The 19,178-nt window shown below is 43.2% G+C and overlaps 1 protein-coding gene across 2 annotated transcripts in view; it reads right to left on the bottom strand.

The window, feature by feature from the left end:
• The window catches only part of ARHGEF4 (Rho guanine nucleotide exchange factor 4), a 167,040-nt gene that overhangs the window by 99,616 nt on the left and 48,246 nt on the right, over nucleotides 1–19,178 (bottom strand). For both annotated transcript variants that reach the window (XM_057374268.1, XM_057374267.1), the window contains exons 2-4: nucleotides 13,203–18,077; nucleotides 9,087–9,419; nucleotides 3,662–3,791 (exon numbers count right to left, since the gene is read on the bottom strand). In XM_057374268.1, coding sequence (XP_057230251.1) covers nucleotides 3,662–3,791; nucleotides 9,087–9,419; nucleotides 13,203–18,077 — 5,338 coding nt within the window. The remainder of the gene's footprint in view (nucleotides 1–3,661; nucleotides 3,792–9,086; nucleotides 9,420–13,202; nucleotides 18,078–19,178) is intronic.

Genomic DNA, 19,178 nt, shown 5'->3' with positions numbered 1-19,178 from the left:
CAACATCTGGGAAAGGGTAACAAGCTGGCACAAAAATAGAAAAGTCTCTGGCTGAGAAGTATGGATAGCAGTGAGAGCAGAGACATCAAGAAACTCCAATTCTCAGACAATTACCGGTGTCTGTCTGTCACTGTGTCACCTTGTGATTGCCTCCTGCTGTAAAGTCCCTATGGAAAAACTCAGAAATGGCAGCATCTCCTCTCAATGTCCCTTCTGCCCCAGGCCTGTGAGCTGGTAGTCTTACACCCAGAACAGCCCATCTCCTKGCTTCAGCCCTGTTGTAGCTACATTCTCACAGCAGCAGCCACTGTCCAAGCAGCTTCCCAGAAAAATTGCCAATTTTAGGCTGTCTTCAGTTCATAAATAAACAAATATCAGACTTGGAGAGATGGGGAAGGAGAAGATAGATCTCATAGCCTAAAAGGCAAACAGGCTCACTCCAGTACATATGAGACCCTTCCCTCCTACCCCTTTCCTGGTGCGATACCTGTGTCAAAAGGTCTTCAGAGGCTACTAAAAAGCAGAAAAGCATTCCCATATCTACTTTAGGAAGTGGCTTGCTTCCTAAAYGGGCAGTAAGGAAGAYACTGAAAAGGACAAAYGAAGGCATGGGAATATCCCKACTAGYMGAAGAGGAGGAGACTGAGGGGRGACCTCATCAGTCTTTCTTGCAAGGAGAAGCAGAARGACAGACAATGATTTCTTCTCTCTGACAATCAGTGATAAGACCCAAGGGAATGGCCTKAAGATGTRGCAGGGGAGGTTTAGGTTGGMTATTAGGAAAAGATCTTTCWCTYAGAGGGGGGTTGGGAACTAGGATGGACTCCCSCAGGCASTGGTCACAGCACCAAGACAGCCAGAGTTCAAGAAGCATTTGGACAATGGTGTGACACAGGGTGTGRCTCTTGGGGAGGGCCAGRGGTTGGACTCAGTGATCWTTGCTGGTCCCTTCCAAATCAGAATATTCTGTGAACTAAAGGGGAAGGACACCTGATATTCAATATTACCGGCTGAAGTGTGGGCGCAGCCAAGAAAGCCCTTCCAAATTATTAATTCCTGATGTTTGAGCAGGACAGTAAAAGGTGGCTGACCTCGGAGTGCTTGTGTGCACCCGTGCGTGGGAGGGGTGCTCAGCCTCCCCGCTTGCCTGGCGGGGGCTCCGGGCTCTGCCCACCCCACACATCGCACACAGCGCTGGCACCGCGCTGCATTTCACAGGGGTCAGAGCCACCTGCTGGTGCCGCACGCTTCGGCAAGCGGCTGCGGCAGCGGAGGGGACGGGCGGGCAGTGCCTGCTGCCGCGGCTGGCGCTGCCAGGTGACAGCTCTCAGCCTGCCCCGTTTCTGCCAGCCTGGCAAAAACGCCAGCGAGAGCGATGCCTCCGACTCGGATGCGGAGTGGAAGGAAACGAGCACAGCAGATTACAGCATTCGAATTCAACTCGCCTCCCCGCACCGGTGTTGTGTTCTAGCAGGGAACAGGCAGCCTGTCCTCGGACAGTCAGAATGTCCCCAGCTCTTGTCCCAGACCCTGGGTAGGTGCATGGCAGAGTGTGAGAGCTGTACATGGCATCTTTGCGGCTGGGACCATGACAGCCATCATTTCACACTTGAAGAACTAGAGAGGCCTCCATACTCCATACCCCACAGTCTCTGCAGCATTCCCTGCACACASTGATCAGGTGCAGACTTCGGAGTGGGAAATTTACCCAAATTTTCAACGTGGAGGTATCTAGTAGCACTGGATATTGCACARTACTTTCATATCCAGTGTCTCTTATGACTAAAGAATACACTGGGATCATTCATACAAGCAGGTGCAGCTAAATCTTCAAATTAGCTACTGCTCTGTCAAAAGCAACAGGTATCTCAACAAAACTGTGCAAGAATCACAAGGCATTCTGCTGCACTACTGCTGCCTCAAGGACATAGCCAATCCTAAAACTAATCCGTCAACTTCAGAGTATTACTTCAGTAATTTGCAGTCTTCTCACCCACTCCTACCACTGGAAGGACACATGCACATATTCATCTCCCCTAAAATGCTTCAAACGAAGCCCACAGGCAGCATCTAACAGAGATGGCTGTGGTAGAAGAAGCTCTGCTTCCTCTCTCCATCAGKTTCTCAGGAGCATGGTTTTGGTGGTGGAAAAAGGATTCTGCTCCATTTCATTTACTCAGAAATTCTTGAGGTCCAGGCTTAGGTGATGGTATGAAATTCATTTGTACCTATCTCAGGAATACTGTGTGAATCACAGATGATTCAGGTTGCATGCCCAATTTCTAGACAGCATGTAAATACCTACAGCACTGCCAGCTGGTCTGGCTGTATACATTTAATTCCCCTATTCACCCTCAAAAATTCATACATATTTTTCAACTTCCTCATGTCCCAGTTGGGAACTACCATGAAATTYGTCTCAGCTGTGATTCAGAATTTACTTCTATGACAGCAGTGCTCAGGGATTTCAGCTAATGTCAGAGATRCACAGACAACTTGACAATGATGGGTTTCCATCTGGGATTTCCAAGGAGTAAAGCTGCAGCTTTTTTAATTCAGCCAGGGAGCTGGACCTAAGCATTGGGGCAGCACCAGATGCTTGTGACAGCAAGTGATCAAAGCCCTCAGTGCTGAGAGAGCAAAGGCAAGGCTCTCAACACCACAGTAATAAATAGTTTGTTTTCTTATTTTCAGATCAAACCTCATGACTCTGTGCATGAGCTSCACAAAGTGTCAGAAAGCAAACTAGTTTTGCTTGACAAAATATTATGATCATTCAACTCTGATGTAATTAGTACATTGTTATTGTCCCTTAATTAGGTAACTCCAGCAGYGTTTAATCGATGGTACAGAGACCTTCTGAGGCAGAAATAGCAGCTTGGCACCCAACTGTGGCTGGCTTTTCCTGGCTTGATTCCTAATGGCCAAACAACTCCTCTGCATTCTGTTTTTCTTATTCCACCCCAAAGTGCTGTGATAGAGATATCTGCAGTTTTTGGGCAGGCACTGTCAGATGGAGAATTTAAAAACCTGGCAAAGATATGTCTCAATGTTTAATAATCTGTGCAACTTACATTTTAATTCTGAGAAAGTGTCAGTCATCAGAAATGAAGCAGACATGATACTTCATGCACATTCCTCATGAAAACACAGCGTACTTGTTCTTTAAGGGGATTTAAAGTACAGGAAACTTCTGTCTCTAGAGGCTCATTTAGTTGCTTTAGTGCCTAATTAGCAACTTGAGAGGAACCTCATCATACCCACCACAGTGCTCTCCAGCAAACACKTTCGACAGTCTGTTTCATCTGCAGAAACCTAATTCAAGAGTGTGATACAGGTGACATYAGCGTAGGTGAGACAGAGTTCTCACAAGACAACACAATGTTTCTACAYTAAGCACACTATCTGCCATGAGTGATCTCTTCTTCACTAAAAAGCTGACCACTGCCTTTAAACAGCACCCTGYTTATCCACTCAGGGAGAAAACAAACCTGAATATGAAAAGCACATGAAAGATTAAACTCTAAAGCAGATTTTTGCTCAGACATGAATGCAGCAATCATCATAAACAGGTTAGAATGCTTATCACAYAGTTGCCATGCTCAATAAACCAGAGCTTCATTCTCTCAGCATTCACATCCAGCCACAACAGTGTACACACCAGGAGCGGAGATGCGCCGTTTCCAGCCCACACAGTCCAGGCCTGTCGGAGTGCTCTGGGAAAATGGGTGCAGTTTCAGCGGCAGGATGTCAAAGGCAACTGGAGAYGTGATTAACGGACTTATTCCAGCCTGCAACAGGAGAGGGAAAACAAAGGCAGCAAACATTTAGTTTAGATGCCCCATAGGACAAAATACAGCATTCATCTCAGAGCACCTCTTCCCACCTGGTACCTGCCCATGTAGGTAAGCAGTCTGTTCATCGACACACATGGATGATTATGGCTGGAAAGGTTAGAGAACAGTGAGAAGACAAGGAAAACGGCATGGTATGAACAACAGAAGTGGATACACAGATMCTGGATTCATGCATGACATGCAACCACACATATCTCCATTCACAGAGAGYTTCACTCCTTCCTATGAAGTGTTTCTAGTGTCAGGGTTGGTGGGGGGAGAATATCACTCCAACAAGTCATTCCCTCAGCTACAGAACTATTCCTGCAGCTTCATGAATCACATAGAATGGGGATAACATTCTTCTCTTCAGCKAAAGGTAAAAATAAGCACTCTCACACTCTCTTCTACCTGGCTGATGGATTTTATAAAATGTATAGAACTTTAAGAAACTTTGAAAACTCTATACCATTGCTAGATCTCAATGAATTAATAACTTACGAAGGTTTAAAGGGGAAAACATATAGATACATACAGATAGCTCATGGCCTCTAATACAGAATGTAGTCATGAATGTATACCTGCCCTTTTTCCTTTTCTCTCTTTTCTCTCCTGTAGCTGCCACACACAGAARACACCAGTGAGTGTAAGTGACTGGGAGATCAGCTGGTCAGTAAGCCCTGGTCCCATGGGCATAGCCAGTTTTTTGTCTCTATCACTGCTGCCCCTTCCTTTTGGCACTGTGACACTCAATTACAACATATCYATCCTTCACTGAGCCAAGAACTTGGGATATTGAGGTCCAGTAGTGTATCTAAGATCTTCCTCTGTCCCTACCAACCCACACCGTGTCCCATAGTGATAAAGTCTGCTGACCAGCCATGATGCTGAAGCCTCTCCTGTAGATGGCCATTAKTCAAATCCTCCTTCCAAAACTAAGCAGCACACAGCTTTCACACAGCTGAGAGTGCTGCTGCTCTGTGCCTGCTTTGTTTGTTTCTTCCTGGACTTACATTCCTAAAACAAAGAGAACACAGCCAATACTTTGGCACTAATCRCCATCTCCTGAGGGACAGCATGAACCCTGTTCAAATTAACCTGAGCAGTGCCTGTTTTTCTAGGAAAGTAACAGCAAAGCCCCCTTGGGAATGCATGCTCTTCTGGTGACAATGAAAATCAAGCAAGAAAACTTACTGGGCCACAGCTCTGAAAATGTCAAGGGTGAAGTCTAGGTTATTTACATGAAAGGTGATAGGAAGAATTATTGTTCTGTTTAGGACTAGAAAGCAGAATCCTGGCCTAAGGCTGTTACAATAAAAACTTCGTTTTTATTAATCCCTGGGACCTCAGGGCAAATTTTGGRTACAGGCATCATTGGTTGCTATAGCATGGAAACCAGGCCTGTACAACCCTAACTCAGGAGAGGAAGAAGCATTTTCAGTGGTGTTAGAAATATGCAGGCAGGGTTTGCACAGCCCACAAAGGAGAGGATGGGAAATGAGGGACCAGACCACAGAAMAGATCCTCCCTCCTATATTTTCTGCCACAGGTTCCAGAGGGTTATTTCTATGTTCTTATGCACAGCAGTTCAGTCCCTGGCAGGGGCATTTACCTCTGYTGTGAATCCATGCCTTGTCAGGTGYACAACAGGGAGAGATTTTTCTCATTAAATTGCCTCTTCAAAGTGTGTTTATTACCCTCTTAAAGTGTATCTGAGGTGTCCACAATGCTCATAAACCATGGCACCACACAACAAAACTTTGTTTTGTCTTATTTTGAACAGGGTAAAATCAGATTTCCAGAAGTCTTATTCAGGGCAATAAGCTAAAGATCTATTTTTCACTGCTTCTCATTTCTCTTTCAAAATAAAAGAGAGCTTTTTCTGCACGATACCCCCTCTGGGTATAGCCCCCTGATGGGCCTTTTAGGAATCTTTCTAATTTGGCAGTGCACAAACTGTGCTCAAACAAATGCATGTAGAAGCCGTGTCTGTGCTCCTATTGCTGCACACTCAAGAGGCATCAAGCTTAAGAACCAGAGTTTAAGTTTTTGTCAGAACAGGAAAGCACAGGATGGGAATAGACAGGCAGTTCAGAGCAAAAATAATTCCYAAAACAGAGCCTATTGCCATTACAGCATTCCATATGTCAGTGGTTTGGGGCATTGTCTGTGCTCCAGTTAGGGAACTTATATAGCACTAAAAACAAGCAAAAAGGCCCCAGGCTGCAGCAGGAAACCCATCACCATGTGAAGGGCAAAGCCTATGGCCAAGCAAAAGAATAGAGATTGGTCTACAGCTATGTTTCTCTGCTTCCCCTTGGGGTGGGCASCATGGGGGTGTTCTATTAAGACTTYAAGGGCCAAGATCAGACGCTGCTCAGCTTGTTACTGGCAGCATCTCATTAWAAGGGACAGCTGGGTCAAGCTTTGAGTTTGACTGGGAATTGACACAGGCTGTTCCCATTTAAGGAAGCAAAGCTGCTTACTGGGCCTAAGCAAAAAAAAAAAAAAATCCACATACACAGAATTGTTTAAAACTGGCATTTTAAAGGCTTTTTTTTGTTGTTTTCTTTTTTTTTTTTTTTAGTTTATAGGTAGTTTCTTGATTGTTTGTCCATTTTTCCCTGTCCCAACTGCCAGCCCTCTGAGCAGTCTTATTTTCCCATTATACTACTCTGTGTGCGTTGATCTGAATGATAGAGTAGTATCAGAAATAAGCACTTGAAGAATCAAAAATTCCTCTGTGCTCTACCCTATTAAGCTGTTTCCCCCATATTGCAGCATTACATCACCTTGTGGGCTGACCTGATCTTGACTTAAYACAATGTGACTTGTCACAACAGAAGCCACACATCCCAAGGCAGCTGTGTCAGAAAACATCAGACTTGTAATTTCAGATCTCCAAAGCCCCATACAGTCGCCTTGTTGCAGTCACAACACCACAACAGACAAWGAACATCTTACAAAGCTTCTTTTGTGATAATTTGTTTCTTCTTATTAAAAGGGATTTAGCATCCTTCTAAAACTGCCCTCAAACACTGCAGTTTGTGACAGCTCTCCCAAGACACTTGGGAGTGTGAATAAACCAGCACTATTACAGGACTAGAGCATTGCAAAGACAGAATAGAACAATATGAAAAAGAAACTGTGTGATTACTATTGTAAATAAAAAGCACAGGCCAAAAAATTCAGTTATATGGGCATAAGAAAGAGCCCTTGAATCCCAGCAGTCCTCTCAATAAAACAGCATTTTGTCTTCTTGGCCTGCCCACGAAGATTAAAGTGTCAATAACCTACATAACACAAATAGACAGAAACCATAACCCCCAAATCTACTCACATGCTCCTACCCAGAGAAGAATGAACCAGAAAACCGACTGAGGCCTAAGAGCCCCCGGGCAGGTGATGGTAAGAGAGGTCTCTGTGGGCACAGGGGCAGCTGCAAATCATCGGGCAGCTGATTGCAATTTAGAGGTACCTTTGCACCAGAAAATAGGGGTGGAAATGCTTCAAGGAGAAGCTGTTTTCTGGCAGCCTCCAAATGTGCAGTCAATCAGCAAAGCAGACAGCATTCAAGCTGTGTAATCTGATGGCTCCAGGGGAAGCTATTGAGGGAACTGGTCACTCCTCTTAGAAGCGCTAATGGTCTCAGTGCTGGCCCACATGCCCTGCAGCATGGCTAGRTTTCCATCACTGCCCGTGCTTGACAAGGAATTGTGAGAAATATTATTCATACATTTTACTGATTGCTGTTAATCCCTGACCCTATGTAAATCAGRCATTCACTTTCACTACCTTGCTTGCTTCATCCCTGTACAGCACTAAGCACTCACAACTTCGAACGAGCTAGAAAAGTAACCTAAATAATTTAATTTTGTTTATTGTTTATCCTAACATACACATGCCTCAGGAGCATTACTCATCGTCTCCATCACATAGGTAGTAGGGAGCTGAGCCAGGGAAGCATCCTCACTGAACTGAGAGTAGCAAACACATCACAGAATCACACCCAAGCAGCAACTGGCAACACTTTGTTTTGAAGAGCCTGACACACGCAAAACAGCACAGTTTTTAGTCTCTTTCCTTGAGAAGGGGAGAACAGTGGACAGTTTTTCAGAAACGCTGTTTCTGGAATTGGCTTGGTTYCCTGTCCCAGGTGTCTGTCAGTTTGATGAGAGCTCTCCCAGGTGCACAGGCAGAAGGCAGCAGGTTTTCTCTGGGCAAGACACAGTGGGCAGGCCAATGTTTCCCCTTCACCATTCACAGAACTATCTGTGCAGTAAGCTCAAGCATGTTCTGAAATGGTGATGGGACTACTGAGGCCTCAGCTCCCCTCCAACATTGTCATTCTAATGTCAGAACAATGACAARCAGGCAACCAGGACAACAGAGAGAAAAAGAAACAAATACAGATAACAGACCAAAATAGAAACCCCTGAGGCAAGCTTTTATTTGAGTATCTGCTACGTGATTTCAAGCTTGATCAAAAACTTTCTCAATTTTATCGTGAGAGGCTGCATAGAGCATCCCTTAATCTCATGTCCTTTTTGCCCAGTTCTTTTGTATGTATCAAGGCTAATTTTGGCTCTTGGATACAGATTTGTGACTCTCCCTGAAGGGAACAGACCTTGGCTCTGGATCCAAAAGTAACAGATGCCATCAGTGTGAGTCACAACAGCCACGAAGTTTTTCACAAGCAATCAAATGCTGAACTAAAAGTCTCCTTCAGTGGAGAGGAGAATATTAATAGCTAAAAATCCAATGGCAATGTTCTCTTGAGCATTTCACAGCAGGAATTTGCTTCAATAGGAATTGTGGAGTTGGCCTCAGGTTTAAGGGAATTCTAGTTTAGAAGTCCGTTATTAAAGTTACACAGCAACACCACAGAGCAGAGAATGAGATTTCATCAGTTTAATTTATATTGATTGGAGGAAACTTTGACTTGCTCCTTGCCCTYCCTGTCTTTCAGCTCACAAAACAACCTGATGCTCTTGCATTCTGTTTCCAGCATCGCACAGGGCAGGAACTGTTCACTTACAGAGACTAAGAAACCCACCACCTTCAGACATCATCACTTCTGGACCAGTTCAATGCTTCATCAGTCTCCACAGAGTACCAGGCCCACAGAAAAGTTGACAGAAGTGGTACCAGACAAAGTGTAAGGACAGCAATATGATGAGAGCACAGAGAAGCAGCCGGAGCAGACAGGACAGTGCCAGGGAACGAGGAGGTCGGTGTACGGCTTCTTACTTTTAAGGGGTCCTCTGGGAGATGTTGCGATTGAACCCCTGYCTCTGGCTGTGTCTCCTTCTCTAGCTTCCTTTTTTGGCTCCTCTCCATCCAAACATCATCGAAGCTGAAGCACTTATAGAGAGGTTTYGGTCTCTTCCTCGTCCTCTCTGGAATGTCCTTGGCTTTTTCATCTGCAGCAAGGAAGGAAAGCCTCCGGGCTTTGCTGTCCAGGGTGGAGACAGGGCATGGGGATGGTGATGGTGGAACCTGGGGTGGCCTCCTTTTGCGATGGGGAACCCATTTCTTATTTGGCCTCTTTTCAGGTGCTGTTTGACTGTGCTGTTTAGACTCCTGTTTTACAAACAGCAGGTGAAAACACAGGGTTTGTTGGATGAMAATTTTGTTTTCTTCAAGTCAATTTGAACAGAAGATGGCAAAGCTCAGTTATTCACCACAGAATTAGTCAGAAGAAAATGTTTAGGAGTGCTCCACCCTGAAGCAGCAGCTCTGCTATCCTTGGAGAGTGCAGTAGATACTCCTTCTGCCCAGGACAGAGCCTGTTCACCCTCACTCTAGATGGCAAATCACACTAACATTACTACCAGCATTTAAGTCACTATCAAATACTACTTACAAAGACAGGCGATGTCTCTGAAAATAGAAAAATGACCTCTTGTCTGTGTCTGCTTTTCCAACTGTACTTCAGTGATACAATGTGAAAAAGCTTTGTAGATGCCTGCAGGTCTGATATATTAAGTCYTTTGCTTTTTGACATGCTCTTTACACTTTTTATTTTATTTGTTTGATGCTAGGCCAAGAGTGAGGAATTGCACAGCTTTGCCCTTCACTSTCACTTGAGTGGTAGCACAAAATTACAGTTTTTATACTAAAACAATTTGAAATCAAGTGTGCCCTGAGACATCCAGCTACTGCTACAGGTAGCATCAGTGCTGGAATCAATAGTATTTAAGGTGGGAGATAACAACACAAGGGAATCAGTGAGCTCAGGAGTCTCTTTCCATGACAAAAAAATAAAAGATCCCAACAATACTATCTGTCCAATTTCTCACAGATCAATCGAAGAACCCAAATAAAACAATCCTCAAACCACTGCAGGCACTTCCTATCTATTCTCAAATAACCAACAATTCCAGATCAATTCTCTTTGACCCTGGTAAGAGATACCACAGTCTAGAAACAAGGATTCCATGAAAAAAGTGTTTTGTGCCTAACCCCACCTTATTGGACAGGAGCAAGGAAAAGAGCATGTGAATTCCAAACACGGGACATTTTAGGACAGTTTGCTCTTGCCTGCTGAGTAACACAATTATGCAAATAAAATCGTGCCATGAACAGATTAATTAAACATGTMGTGAAGGGCCTGACAGATGGGCAAACTGGTAATTGTTCTGTCTTGCTGTTTTCAGCATAAAACCTTTGTCCTGGATGGAAGCTGGGGAATGTTAACCATTACAGGTCATGAGAGAGGGGCTGGTGTGTGCTCCACCAGGCCAAGATGAGTTACTTACCTGAGGTGTCCAGGGCAGGCTGATCCAGTGCACTTTGGCACAGCACTGCAATGCAGATAATGATGACACAACTGGAGAAATACCTGCTTGGGGCTGGGGAATATACACAAATCCCCTTACTGGAGGGCACACAGGGAAGTGAGCTCAAGGCTTTCACAGTTACAGATTTGTTTTGCACTAGTGTCTTTACTGATGTGGAACAGAAAAAGGAATTTTCTTCAAATTCACCAATAAACCGATTTTTATGTCCTCTTTAGGAMGCAACATACATAAGGAAGACCATCCTTAGCCTATAGAAGATAATTATTTTTGTAAGATTTAACACTGCAAATGTACTTTACCCAATGTCTGTTGTATTTTCAGGAATTCCTGAAAACACAGGGACAGCTTTACTTTAAAAATCCAGGGTGCAGTTCTACTTCATTTCACAATGTCATGAAAATGGAAATAAATAAAGCCCTATCTATTTTACTAGATTAGATGTTGTGTTTTGAAAGCTGGAACATTTACATTAATTTCCAGGCTCCAGCTGTATCTGTGGAATTTCAGATATGATATTCTGCAGCCTCCAGAAGAATYAGGAAAATTAAACTGGTTTTATATGTCTTAGATACCATTTAAATTTTTATAGTTTTCTTTGAATAATTTAATCTAGCCATCAAGTTAAGTAATTATTTATTTGCTCCTAATGGTTATGTTATAGCATGTGGGCTTGTCTTTTCAAGGCTTTACACATGCCTCATCTCTACATTATTTTCTAGATGTTCTTTTCAGCTGTAATTTACAGGTCAATGATTTTATTCATCCTCTGAGAGGCTTCATCTGTTGACAGTGTGTATAGTCAAGTCTCCTGCTTTTTCCTAGGCTGGAGTCTCTTGATTGGAATGTGGTATCCAGTTTGTAGGTTAAGTCGATGCCCATGGAAACAAAAKATTTTCAATTAAAGATGAGCATAGAAGGGAATAAAGCTAATTCTCTTCCCCTTTTCCCCCCAGGAATTCTGATACTACAGCCCTCACTTCTCAAACTTCCACCCAAACCCTTCTTTGGATTCCAGATAGCATTAGATAAAAACCCCAAGCCAATCAATYAAAACACTTTCATTTGGGAATATGTGAGGAGAGGTTGAGAGAGCTGGGTTTGTTCAAGCTGGTAAGAGGGCACTAAAGACAATGTAAGAGGGGTCACCAACTATTTTGTGTCTATACAGATGATGGATTAAAGCTCCTGTCAGTAGTGAGAGACAATGCCTCAAGATAGTGGCCAGAAACTACAGCTTGGAAATTTCTTTCTGGGCATTAGGAATAAAAAATTCTCAAGGAATATGTTTCCCAGAGAGGCAGGGAAACCTTCAGCAAYGGAGGTTTTCAAGACTTGGCTGGATAAAGCCATGGTTCTGCCTATATTTGTTTCAATATAAAAAAGAGGGAGTTTCTATTAAAAAAAATAAGGAGAAAATATAGTATAGGACCATCTTGGAGGGTATTTTAGAACTTTGATATAAGCTGAGATGTGAGAGACCAAAGGCAACAGCAGCAAAAGCTGTGTGAGGGTCATTTGAGTTGATCACAAGCACTCAGCTGTTGTGAATTGATCAAGCAGTTCCAGATTAATGAGCTCTCTGAAAATTGTCTGCTTGGGGTATGCAGAAGTTCATACACTCTCTCAAGTGCCACTTTTGACAATCTGCTCAACAGAATTATTCTCCCATTTCTTAATGTCAAAACTCATCAGCAATAATACTGAAAAAGTRGTGTGATCAAGGCATCTTCTGGGATCTCAGTTACAGCTCAGTCTCAGTCACTCTGGGGGGTTGTACTTAGCCACTGAAAGAGATTCCTAAACTCCCAACCACTTACAACCTGGGAAATCCTCTCTGGGATTAAAAGCCTACTGACGGATGAAGTCTCTGCTTTTAGATGTCTCAGCCAATCAAGAAATCTCTACTGAAGATACAATCTGTTCCATGAGATCCAGCCTATGCCAAGSATTTAATATGTTACCTGGATTAGAACCTAGTACAACATAAAAAGGAGACCCTGAGTCTGTGGTTTTTCTGTAGTTTGGGGTTTTTTTCTGTGGTTTGGGTTTTTTTTTCTGTCTATTGTAGAAAAGGCAGAAAAGGATTTACAGGGGCAGTTATGGTGACTTCAAATGACATGGTACTTTTGCCTAAGAAAGTGATTTTACTTAGAAAGTGACTGCTAGCCATAGGAATTGTTTCCTTTGTTGTCTTTCACAATGAGAAACTTATTTACTGTACACAGTTACAAGGGTCAATTCTGCCTTAAGAGAGGTAAAACTCAGCTTAAAACTAGAGATAAACACAGGGTGATGCCTGTAAATTCTTTATTGGTAGTGTGATTGCTCCATTCCTTTGGGTTTTAGTAGCAAATCCTCCCTTTCAGAGTGCATCAAGTCATATAGTCTTGAAAGAAACAGTAGGAATGAGTAGTGCTACCTATCTTAGACCAAGAGGAATGTTTATGCAGGCATGGAACCAATGTGCTCATTGAGCCATTAAAGAGTTTCACTGGAATCCCTAAACCACAGTAAAGACTTGCAAACCAACCCACCCCCTGACCATTCCCATTCCCCAACTCACCTCAACTCGGAGCATGTCACTAATGGAAGACGCTGTATTTAAGTTGATCTGGGATTGACTGCTTATGCCACTGTCATCCCTCTGGTAGTCRTGGTCCAATGAGTGCATAGACAGCAAGAGACTTCCTCTGGGTTTCAGTGTCTTTGGTCTCTGGGGAGCCTCCAAATTGCTTTCCACTCCAGCGCTGTTCCCAAGAGAGATCATCGAAGTGGCGCATACTCTCCCAGGGTARCGGAAGTTCTTGTGTTGAGAAGTGGATCGTGGACTCTGAGGTTTAGGACTCATGGGCCTACAAGGCATGTCTTTACCATCAGAATTTGAGAGCTGGGGACACGAAGGACTTGACTGACTGAATGCCAACTGCAAATCAGTGGGGCTGAATGGAGATTTCATCCAGTATTCCTCTAGAGACGTATTTAAACTGTTACTCAGAACCTCCTGCTGTTCATCACGGTCAGAATTCCGTGAGTATCTGATGCCCGAGTCATGGGACTGTATTCGTCTTCTCCACATACCTGCAGCTGAAGAGACATCAACAGGCTCCACAGAGCTGTCAAAATAGTTGGAGTCTGTTAAGGAGCCATTATCTGTTTCTGTTTTTAAAAAAGTGTGTCCATTGGAACTATGCTGTTGCTCTACTGGTGTTAACACATGGCCACCAGTTGCATTAAGACTCGCCTGTGTGGATGATAAACTTGCTAAGACAGGCCTTTTTAGTCCATCTGCCTCCTTGTTTTTTAGAAAAGCTTTCCAGGTGCTCTGGCGAAGTTTGGCTTTCTCCTTTTCATTTTTCACTGGTACTCTTGAGCTTTGCTCAGTGTTTTCCTTTTCTGGACATTTGGACTCAAATAAACTTGAAAGGGATTTGTGTGCCAAGGCCAACCTTGTCCTGAACTTCTTACCCTCAGGGGTTTTGTTTCTTTTGTGTTCATTTTCAGGGCATGATTTTTTAATCCCTGAATACTCCACAGGTTCACTGTCATTGTTTTCAGATGAAACTGAAACTTGTCGATCTGCATCTTCCATCAGTATCCGACCAGAGCTAGAGGCCTTCCTCAGGCTCAATCTGTTGAATAATCCTGMAGGTCTCTCATAAAATAAATCATCATCATCAGAGTACTCAGAGGTGTAACTTTCCTTCCTGTGGAAGACTAAACCAGATGAACAACTTTTGAAAGACAGTAAACTTGCAGTGTCTTCATCATCTTTCCCAACATCCAGTTCTTCTATCTTTCCCTTGCTGCCAAAGAAAATGCTACTTCCCTGATTTTCCAATAACAAAGGTTTTGTTTTCCTGAAAGATGTCATTTTTGAGAATACTAAAAACCTGGAAGCTTTCCCACTACTGTCATTCTTTGTTGGCTTTTGTACAGCTTTATGAAGACTGCTGTTACTTCCCAGGATGGGGGATGAGTTCTCATCCAGTTCCTCACTGTTAGTGCTGCAGGTACTGACATTATCCAGGCCCAGCATGCAAGTGTTGTGGTTCTCCCTGTTCAGAGACTCATCAAAKACATCAGCCACATCCAGACTGAGTGCACTGTCTTTGCTGGGGCTGAAGGCATCTTCTGCAGGAGASCGCTGCTTTCCTTCCCTAGAAGAGGGGCCTTCACAAATACCTGTTCCTTCCTTCAAGCCATTCCAYCTTTCATTTCTGTGCCTGCCTACTGCTTCTTCAGAGACAATSCTGGGCCCTTGAAGGCTGACACCTTCTCCCTGAAAAAAGCTGCCTGCTCTGCTGCTTGTTTCCAGCATTACTGCACTGGTTAAATTTAAACTTTCTTCTATGCTTTGATGTGCTTTGGATTCCTCTTCCTTAGATACCTGGTCATCGCTTGTTCCAGGGTGTCTAAAGCTTGACTTCCTTAACTGTTCTATCTTTAATTCAAAACCAGTCTTTGTTGTGCAGGGCTCTTCCTCAGAGGCCATCACACCACTTCTACCTTGTGATTTTACAATGCTGCTGCCTTGAAGGCTGTCATCAGCACCATCTCCCTGACACAAACTGCTTACAGTGCTGCTGGTTTCCAGTGTCACTGCACCAGTAACCAATGTCCTTGTTCTGCAGAGCTCTTCCTCAGAGACCTTCACACTGCTTCCACTGGGTGATTTTATGAGTGATTTTTCACAGGGATCTGCCTGACTTTCTGCAGGAATTGTATCACTGCCCTTCACACTGCTTCCACTGGGTGATGTTATGAGTGATTTTTCACATGGATCTGCCTGACTTTCTGCAGTAAGTGCATCACTGCCCTTCACACTGCTTCCACTGAGCGATTTTATGAGGGATTTTTCAGATGGATCTGCCTGGCTTTCTGCAGGAATTGTATCACTGCCCTTCACACTGCTTCCACTGAGTGATTTTATGAGGGATTTTTCAGATGGATCTGCCTGAATTTCTGCAGTAAGTGCATCACTGCCCTTCACACTGCTTCCACTGGGTGATTTTGTGAGTGATTTTTCACACCTATCTGTCTGACTTTCTCCAATAATTGTATCAGTGTCCAGTGGTACCGCAACATTCCTGGATTCCACTTCTGCATTTGTTATTGTGGAATTACTACAGGTGAACCCTAAGGATGAAGCTGTATCTGTTTTCTCTCTTTTCTCTTCTGAAACTTTTATTTTTAATTCAGCTGTATCCCCACCGGAAAGTACATCTGCACTGCCAGGAATGGGGTGGGTGGCCAGAATTTGTTCTTCACAGCTACAGCTTTCACTCRGAGCTATCTCTGGCTCATCATGAGTTTTGCTGACAGTATGGGGAGACATCAAATCCTCRCTCACTACGTTTCTCAATGTTTCGGCTACCACTTCAGCATGAAGGTTATCATTCAGTGTTTTGGACTGTAATCCTTCCTCCTCTACAGAGGCTACAGTTAGGGCTGGCTTTAATTCTGGAAGAGTCATTAAATCCCCTCCCTGCTTTATATAATCTGATCTAGGAGTCCTTTCCACAGCAARGACACTCTCTTCATCCTTTCCTTTATGAGTAGGGTGTTCATTTGTTCCTAGCTCCGAGTGGCTGCTTAAGGCACTAGTTTTGCAACTTGTGTTTTGCTGCACTGACTCTTCATGTTCTGCCCCACTGTCACTGCCATCTGGTTGCATTGCAGTTTCCAGGACTTCCCAACCAAAGCCAAGATTAGAAGAATCATCTGCCCCTCTTTCTCCTGCCACAATCTCCATATCTGACAGCTCAGATTCAAGGCCATTCTCCTTCAGACTTTCATGCTGTATTCCACTATTAGAAACACAGTTTACTGAACAATCACAATCTCTGTTTTCCACAACAGTAGGAGCACCTATGTGGGAAGTTGCAAGGTTCTCAGTGTCACCAGTGTCCGATTCAACATCAGTATCACAAGGGAAGCTGCCTGCTTGCAGATCTCTTTCAGCTTTGTACTCATTGTTTTTCATAAGTTCCTCAGCATTTATGATCTCTGGATCACAGTCCAGGGCAGAGGGGGTCTCCTTTTGGTTTGGACTGCACTCACAAACATCCAGCTGTGTTAAACTGTCAGCACAGATACCAGCTGGCTCGGGGTTAAGGCCACAGGTCTCKGATTCAGAGTGCAAATAATAATCAATGCACTGGGGAGAGGCTGCTGGTTGAGAAAGCTGACTCTCCTTTGAAGTTGTGTCAGTACCAAGAAAAGATGTTTTTATGCCAAATTGGCCCTCTATTTCTATAGCCTTTTCAGGGCTTACAGGTACCCTTTCTAAGTTTTKCCATGTGTCTTCAAAATCCAGCCCTTGAAGATGTATTCTGGAACAGGACCATCTGAATTTGTCTGTTGGGTGAGTACAGCTCCCCACACATTCTGTCTCGCTTTGAGCACTTATATTTTCAGGTACACTGTGCCATGTTTTACTTTCTGTAATCTCTGACCTTGTGTGTGGTAGCCAAGATTTTGGGTGGAAGAAACTCTGGTAGAAGAGTGAATCTGATGTCAACATGGTCTCTGTGCTTCCATGGTTTATCCTTTTACCTGTAGTTTCCTCACTGTCAGCTGAATTCCTCCTGCTGCATTTTATCCTGGACATAGACTCTAATTCAYACCTATAGTCAGATGTCTCAGTGTGACTTTTACAGATAGGTCCATTTGTTTCAAAATGGAGATTAGGCAAACTACAGCTCGATGCTGCATCTGTCTGGAAGGAAAAKTGCTTTACCTCAGGAAAAATCAAACAGCTTTCTGAGTTTGCTTTGAAACAAGCAATGCTAAATACTGCAGGATGTTCCTTCAGCCTTGCAACATCATCTTCTGTGAGTACTGAGYTGGTACAGGACTGCACTTCAMTGCTTTCTAACTCTGCCTTACTCTGCAGTGCTGCTACAGACTTTCTAGTTGTCTGTGATAAAATTCCCTCTTCATAGACTTGGCTCGCTGTGATGGAAATATCACCAGATAATGTTAGCTCTTCATCACCCAGTTCTTCACCCTCTACCTCTGCAAACTGTATGCAAAATTCAGTTTTGCTTGGGGCTTCCTTTATTTTGGAGACCAATTCTAGCTGTACGTGCTGGGTAAACTCTGGTTGCCCAAAGCACTTCAGTTCATGGAAGGTTTCTGCCTTTTCTTTGGGAAGATTACAGCACAGGGKTTTTTTTTCAGTAAACAGGCAGTTTGATTCCAAGCAAGCGTTCCCAGTTACATCACTGGAAAGAGATTCTGTGTCTGATGCACTCTCATAAGGCTCAGTTTTTACATCTGACAAAGATCCGCTCTGATGTGACACGGTTTCAAAATAATCTTCATCTGTTTCTTGGCTGGATCCGCGTACCTCCAGCTCTGTTGTGCTTGGGGTAGAAGAACTCAGATCGTCTTCAAACTCTCCTTCACTGATGTAGTTTTCAACTGGCTGTGGGGTCTGTGAATAAACAAAAAAGAAKCATTTAGCAGTGGTTTCCCACAGCAGCAGGGTAACATCAATTATTATTAGAAAAGGGACTTCAAAATACAATTAATTTAATACATACTGATGTATTTGCAAGTTATATGTGATRTCTTGCATCTTTATGGTCCTGAGGTCTTTCTAATTCTTGCTGTCTTTTCTTTAATGTTTCTTAATTAACCCTTTTTTCCATTTTCATATATAATTATGCAGAAGCCAAAATTTCACTTTTGGCCCTATCTTTCATAGCCCATTACCAAAGCACTTTTCACACTCAAATACATCAAATGGAAACCATCCCTTGCCAGTAGATCTGAAAGCTCTAAAGAACACATCTTTAAATCTGAGGAGGAGGTTTATGTGAAAAACCTGGGAAGTAATTGTTAGTGTCTGCATTAGAGAAAAGTGTCATAAATACATGCAGAATAACTCCACTTGAGTAATTGGACATTACCCATACCAAAGCTTGAACTAAAGGTGAATAAAGTCTTAAATCTCATTTTCCACAAGGCTTATACCAGGAGCACTACACAGGTCAGTTATCAGAGTACATCCAGATCATTGGCTCTGAGCAGAAAGATCAAAACCACAGTGTCAGTAATAGGAAATGTTTTAGTGACAGAGATCTAACCCTGGGAGAGCTTCTGTCTTCTTTTCTTCAATAGAAGTCTGGGTAGTTCTCAAGTTTGAAGCAGTAAATGAAATCACAGCAAACTTTCTTGAGGTAAAAATAGTACTTGATGTCTGTCAGCTTCAGGTTCAGCTATTGTCAGTTCTACAAATGCACTGAGCAAAGATACAAATGCACTTGGCTGATTTAAGCTTCAGTCCATTAATATCTTGAGTGAGATGCCACATAAATATAAATGGCAGCCTTTAACCCTAATGATGGATGCCTCTTTACCCAGGTTTTGGTAACAGTCCTCACAAGAATGATAAGCATATTTTAAAATCTAAAAATTGAGATAATAAACAGTGAAAGACTCTTTTGGTAACAGTCCTCACAAGAATGATAAGCATATTTTAAAATCTAAAAATTGAGATAATAAACAGTGAAAGACTCTTAAAAAAAAAAAA

The sequence above is a fragment of the Malurus melanocephalus genome, unplaced genomic scaffold, assembly GCF_030028575.1.
Source record: "Malurus melanocephalus ecotype Western Australia unplaced genomic scaffold, MMel_1.1 scaffold_220, whole genome shotgun sequence".
Classification (NCBI taxonomy): domain Eukaryota; kingdom Metazoa; phylum Chordata; class Aves; order Passeriformes; family Maluridae; genus Malurus; species Malurus melanocephalus.
Note: the sequence above shows the minus strand (reverse complement) of the source record. Positions and strands in the feature narration are given on the sequence as shown.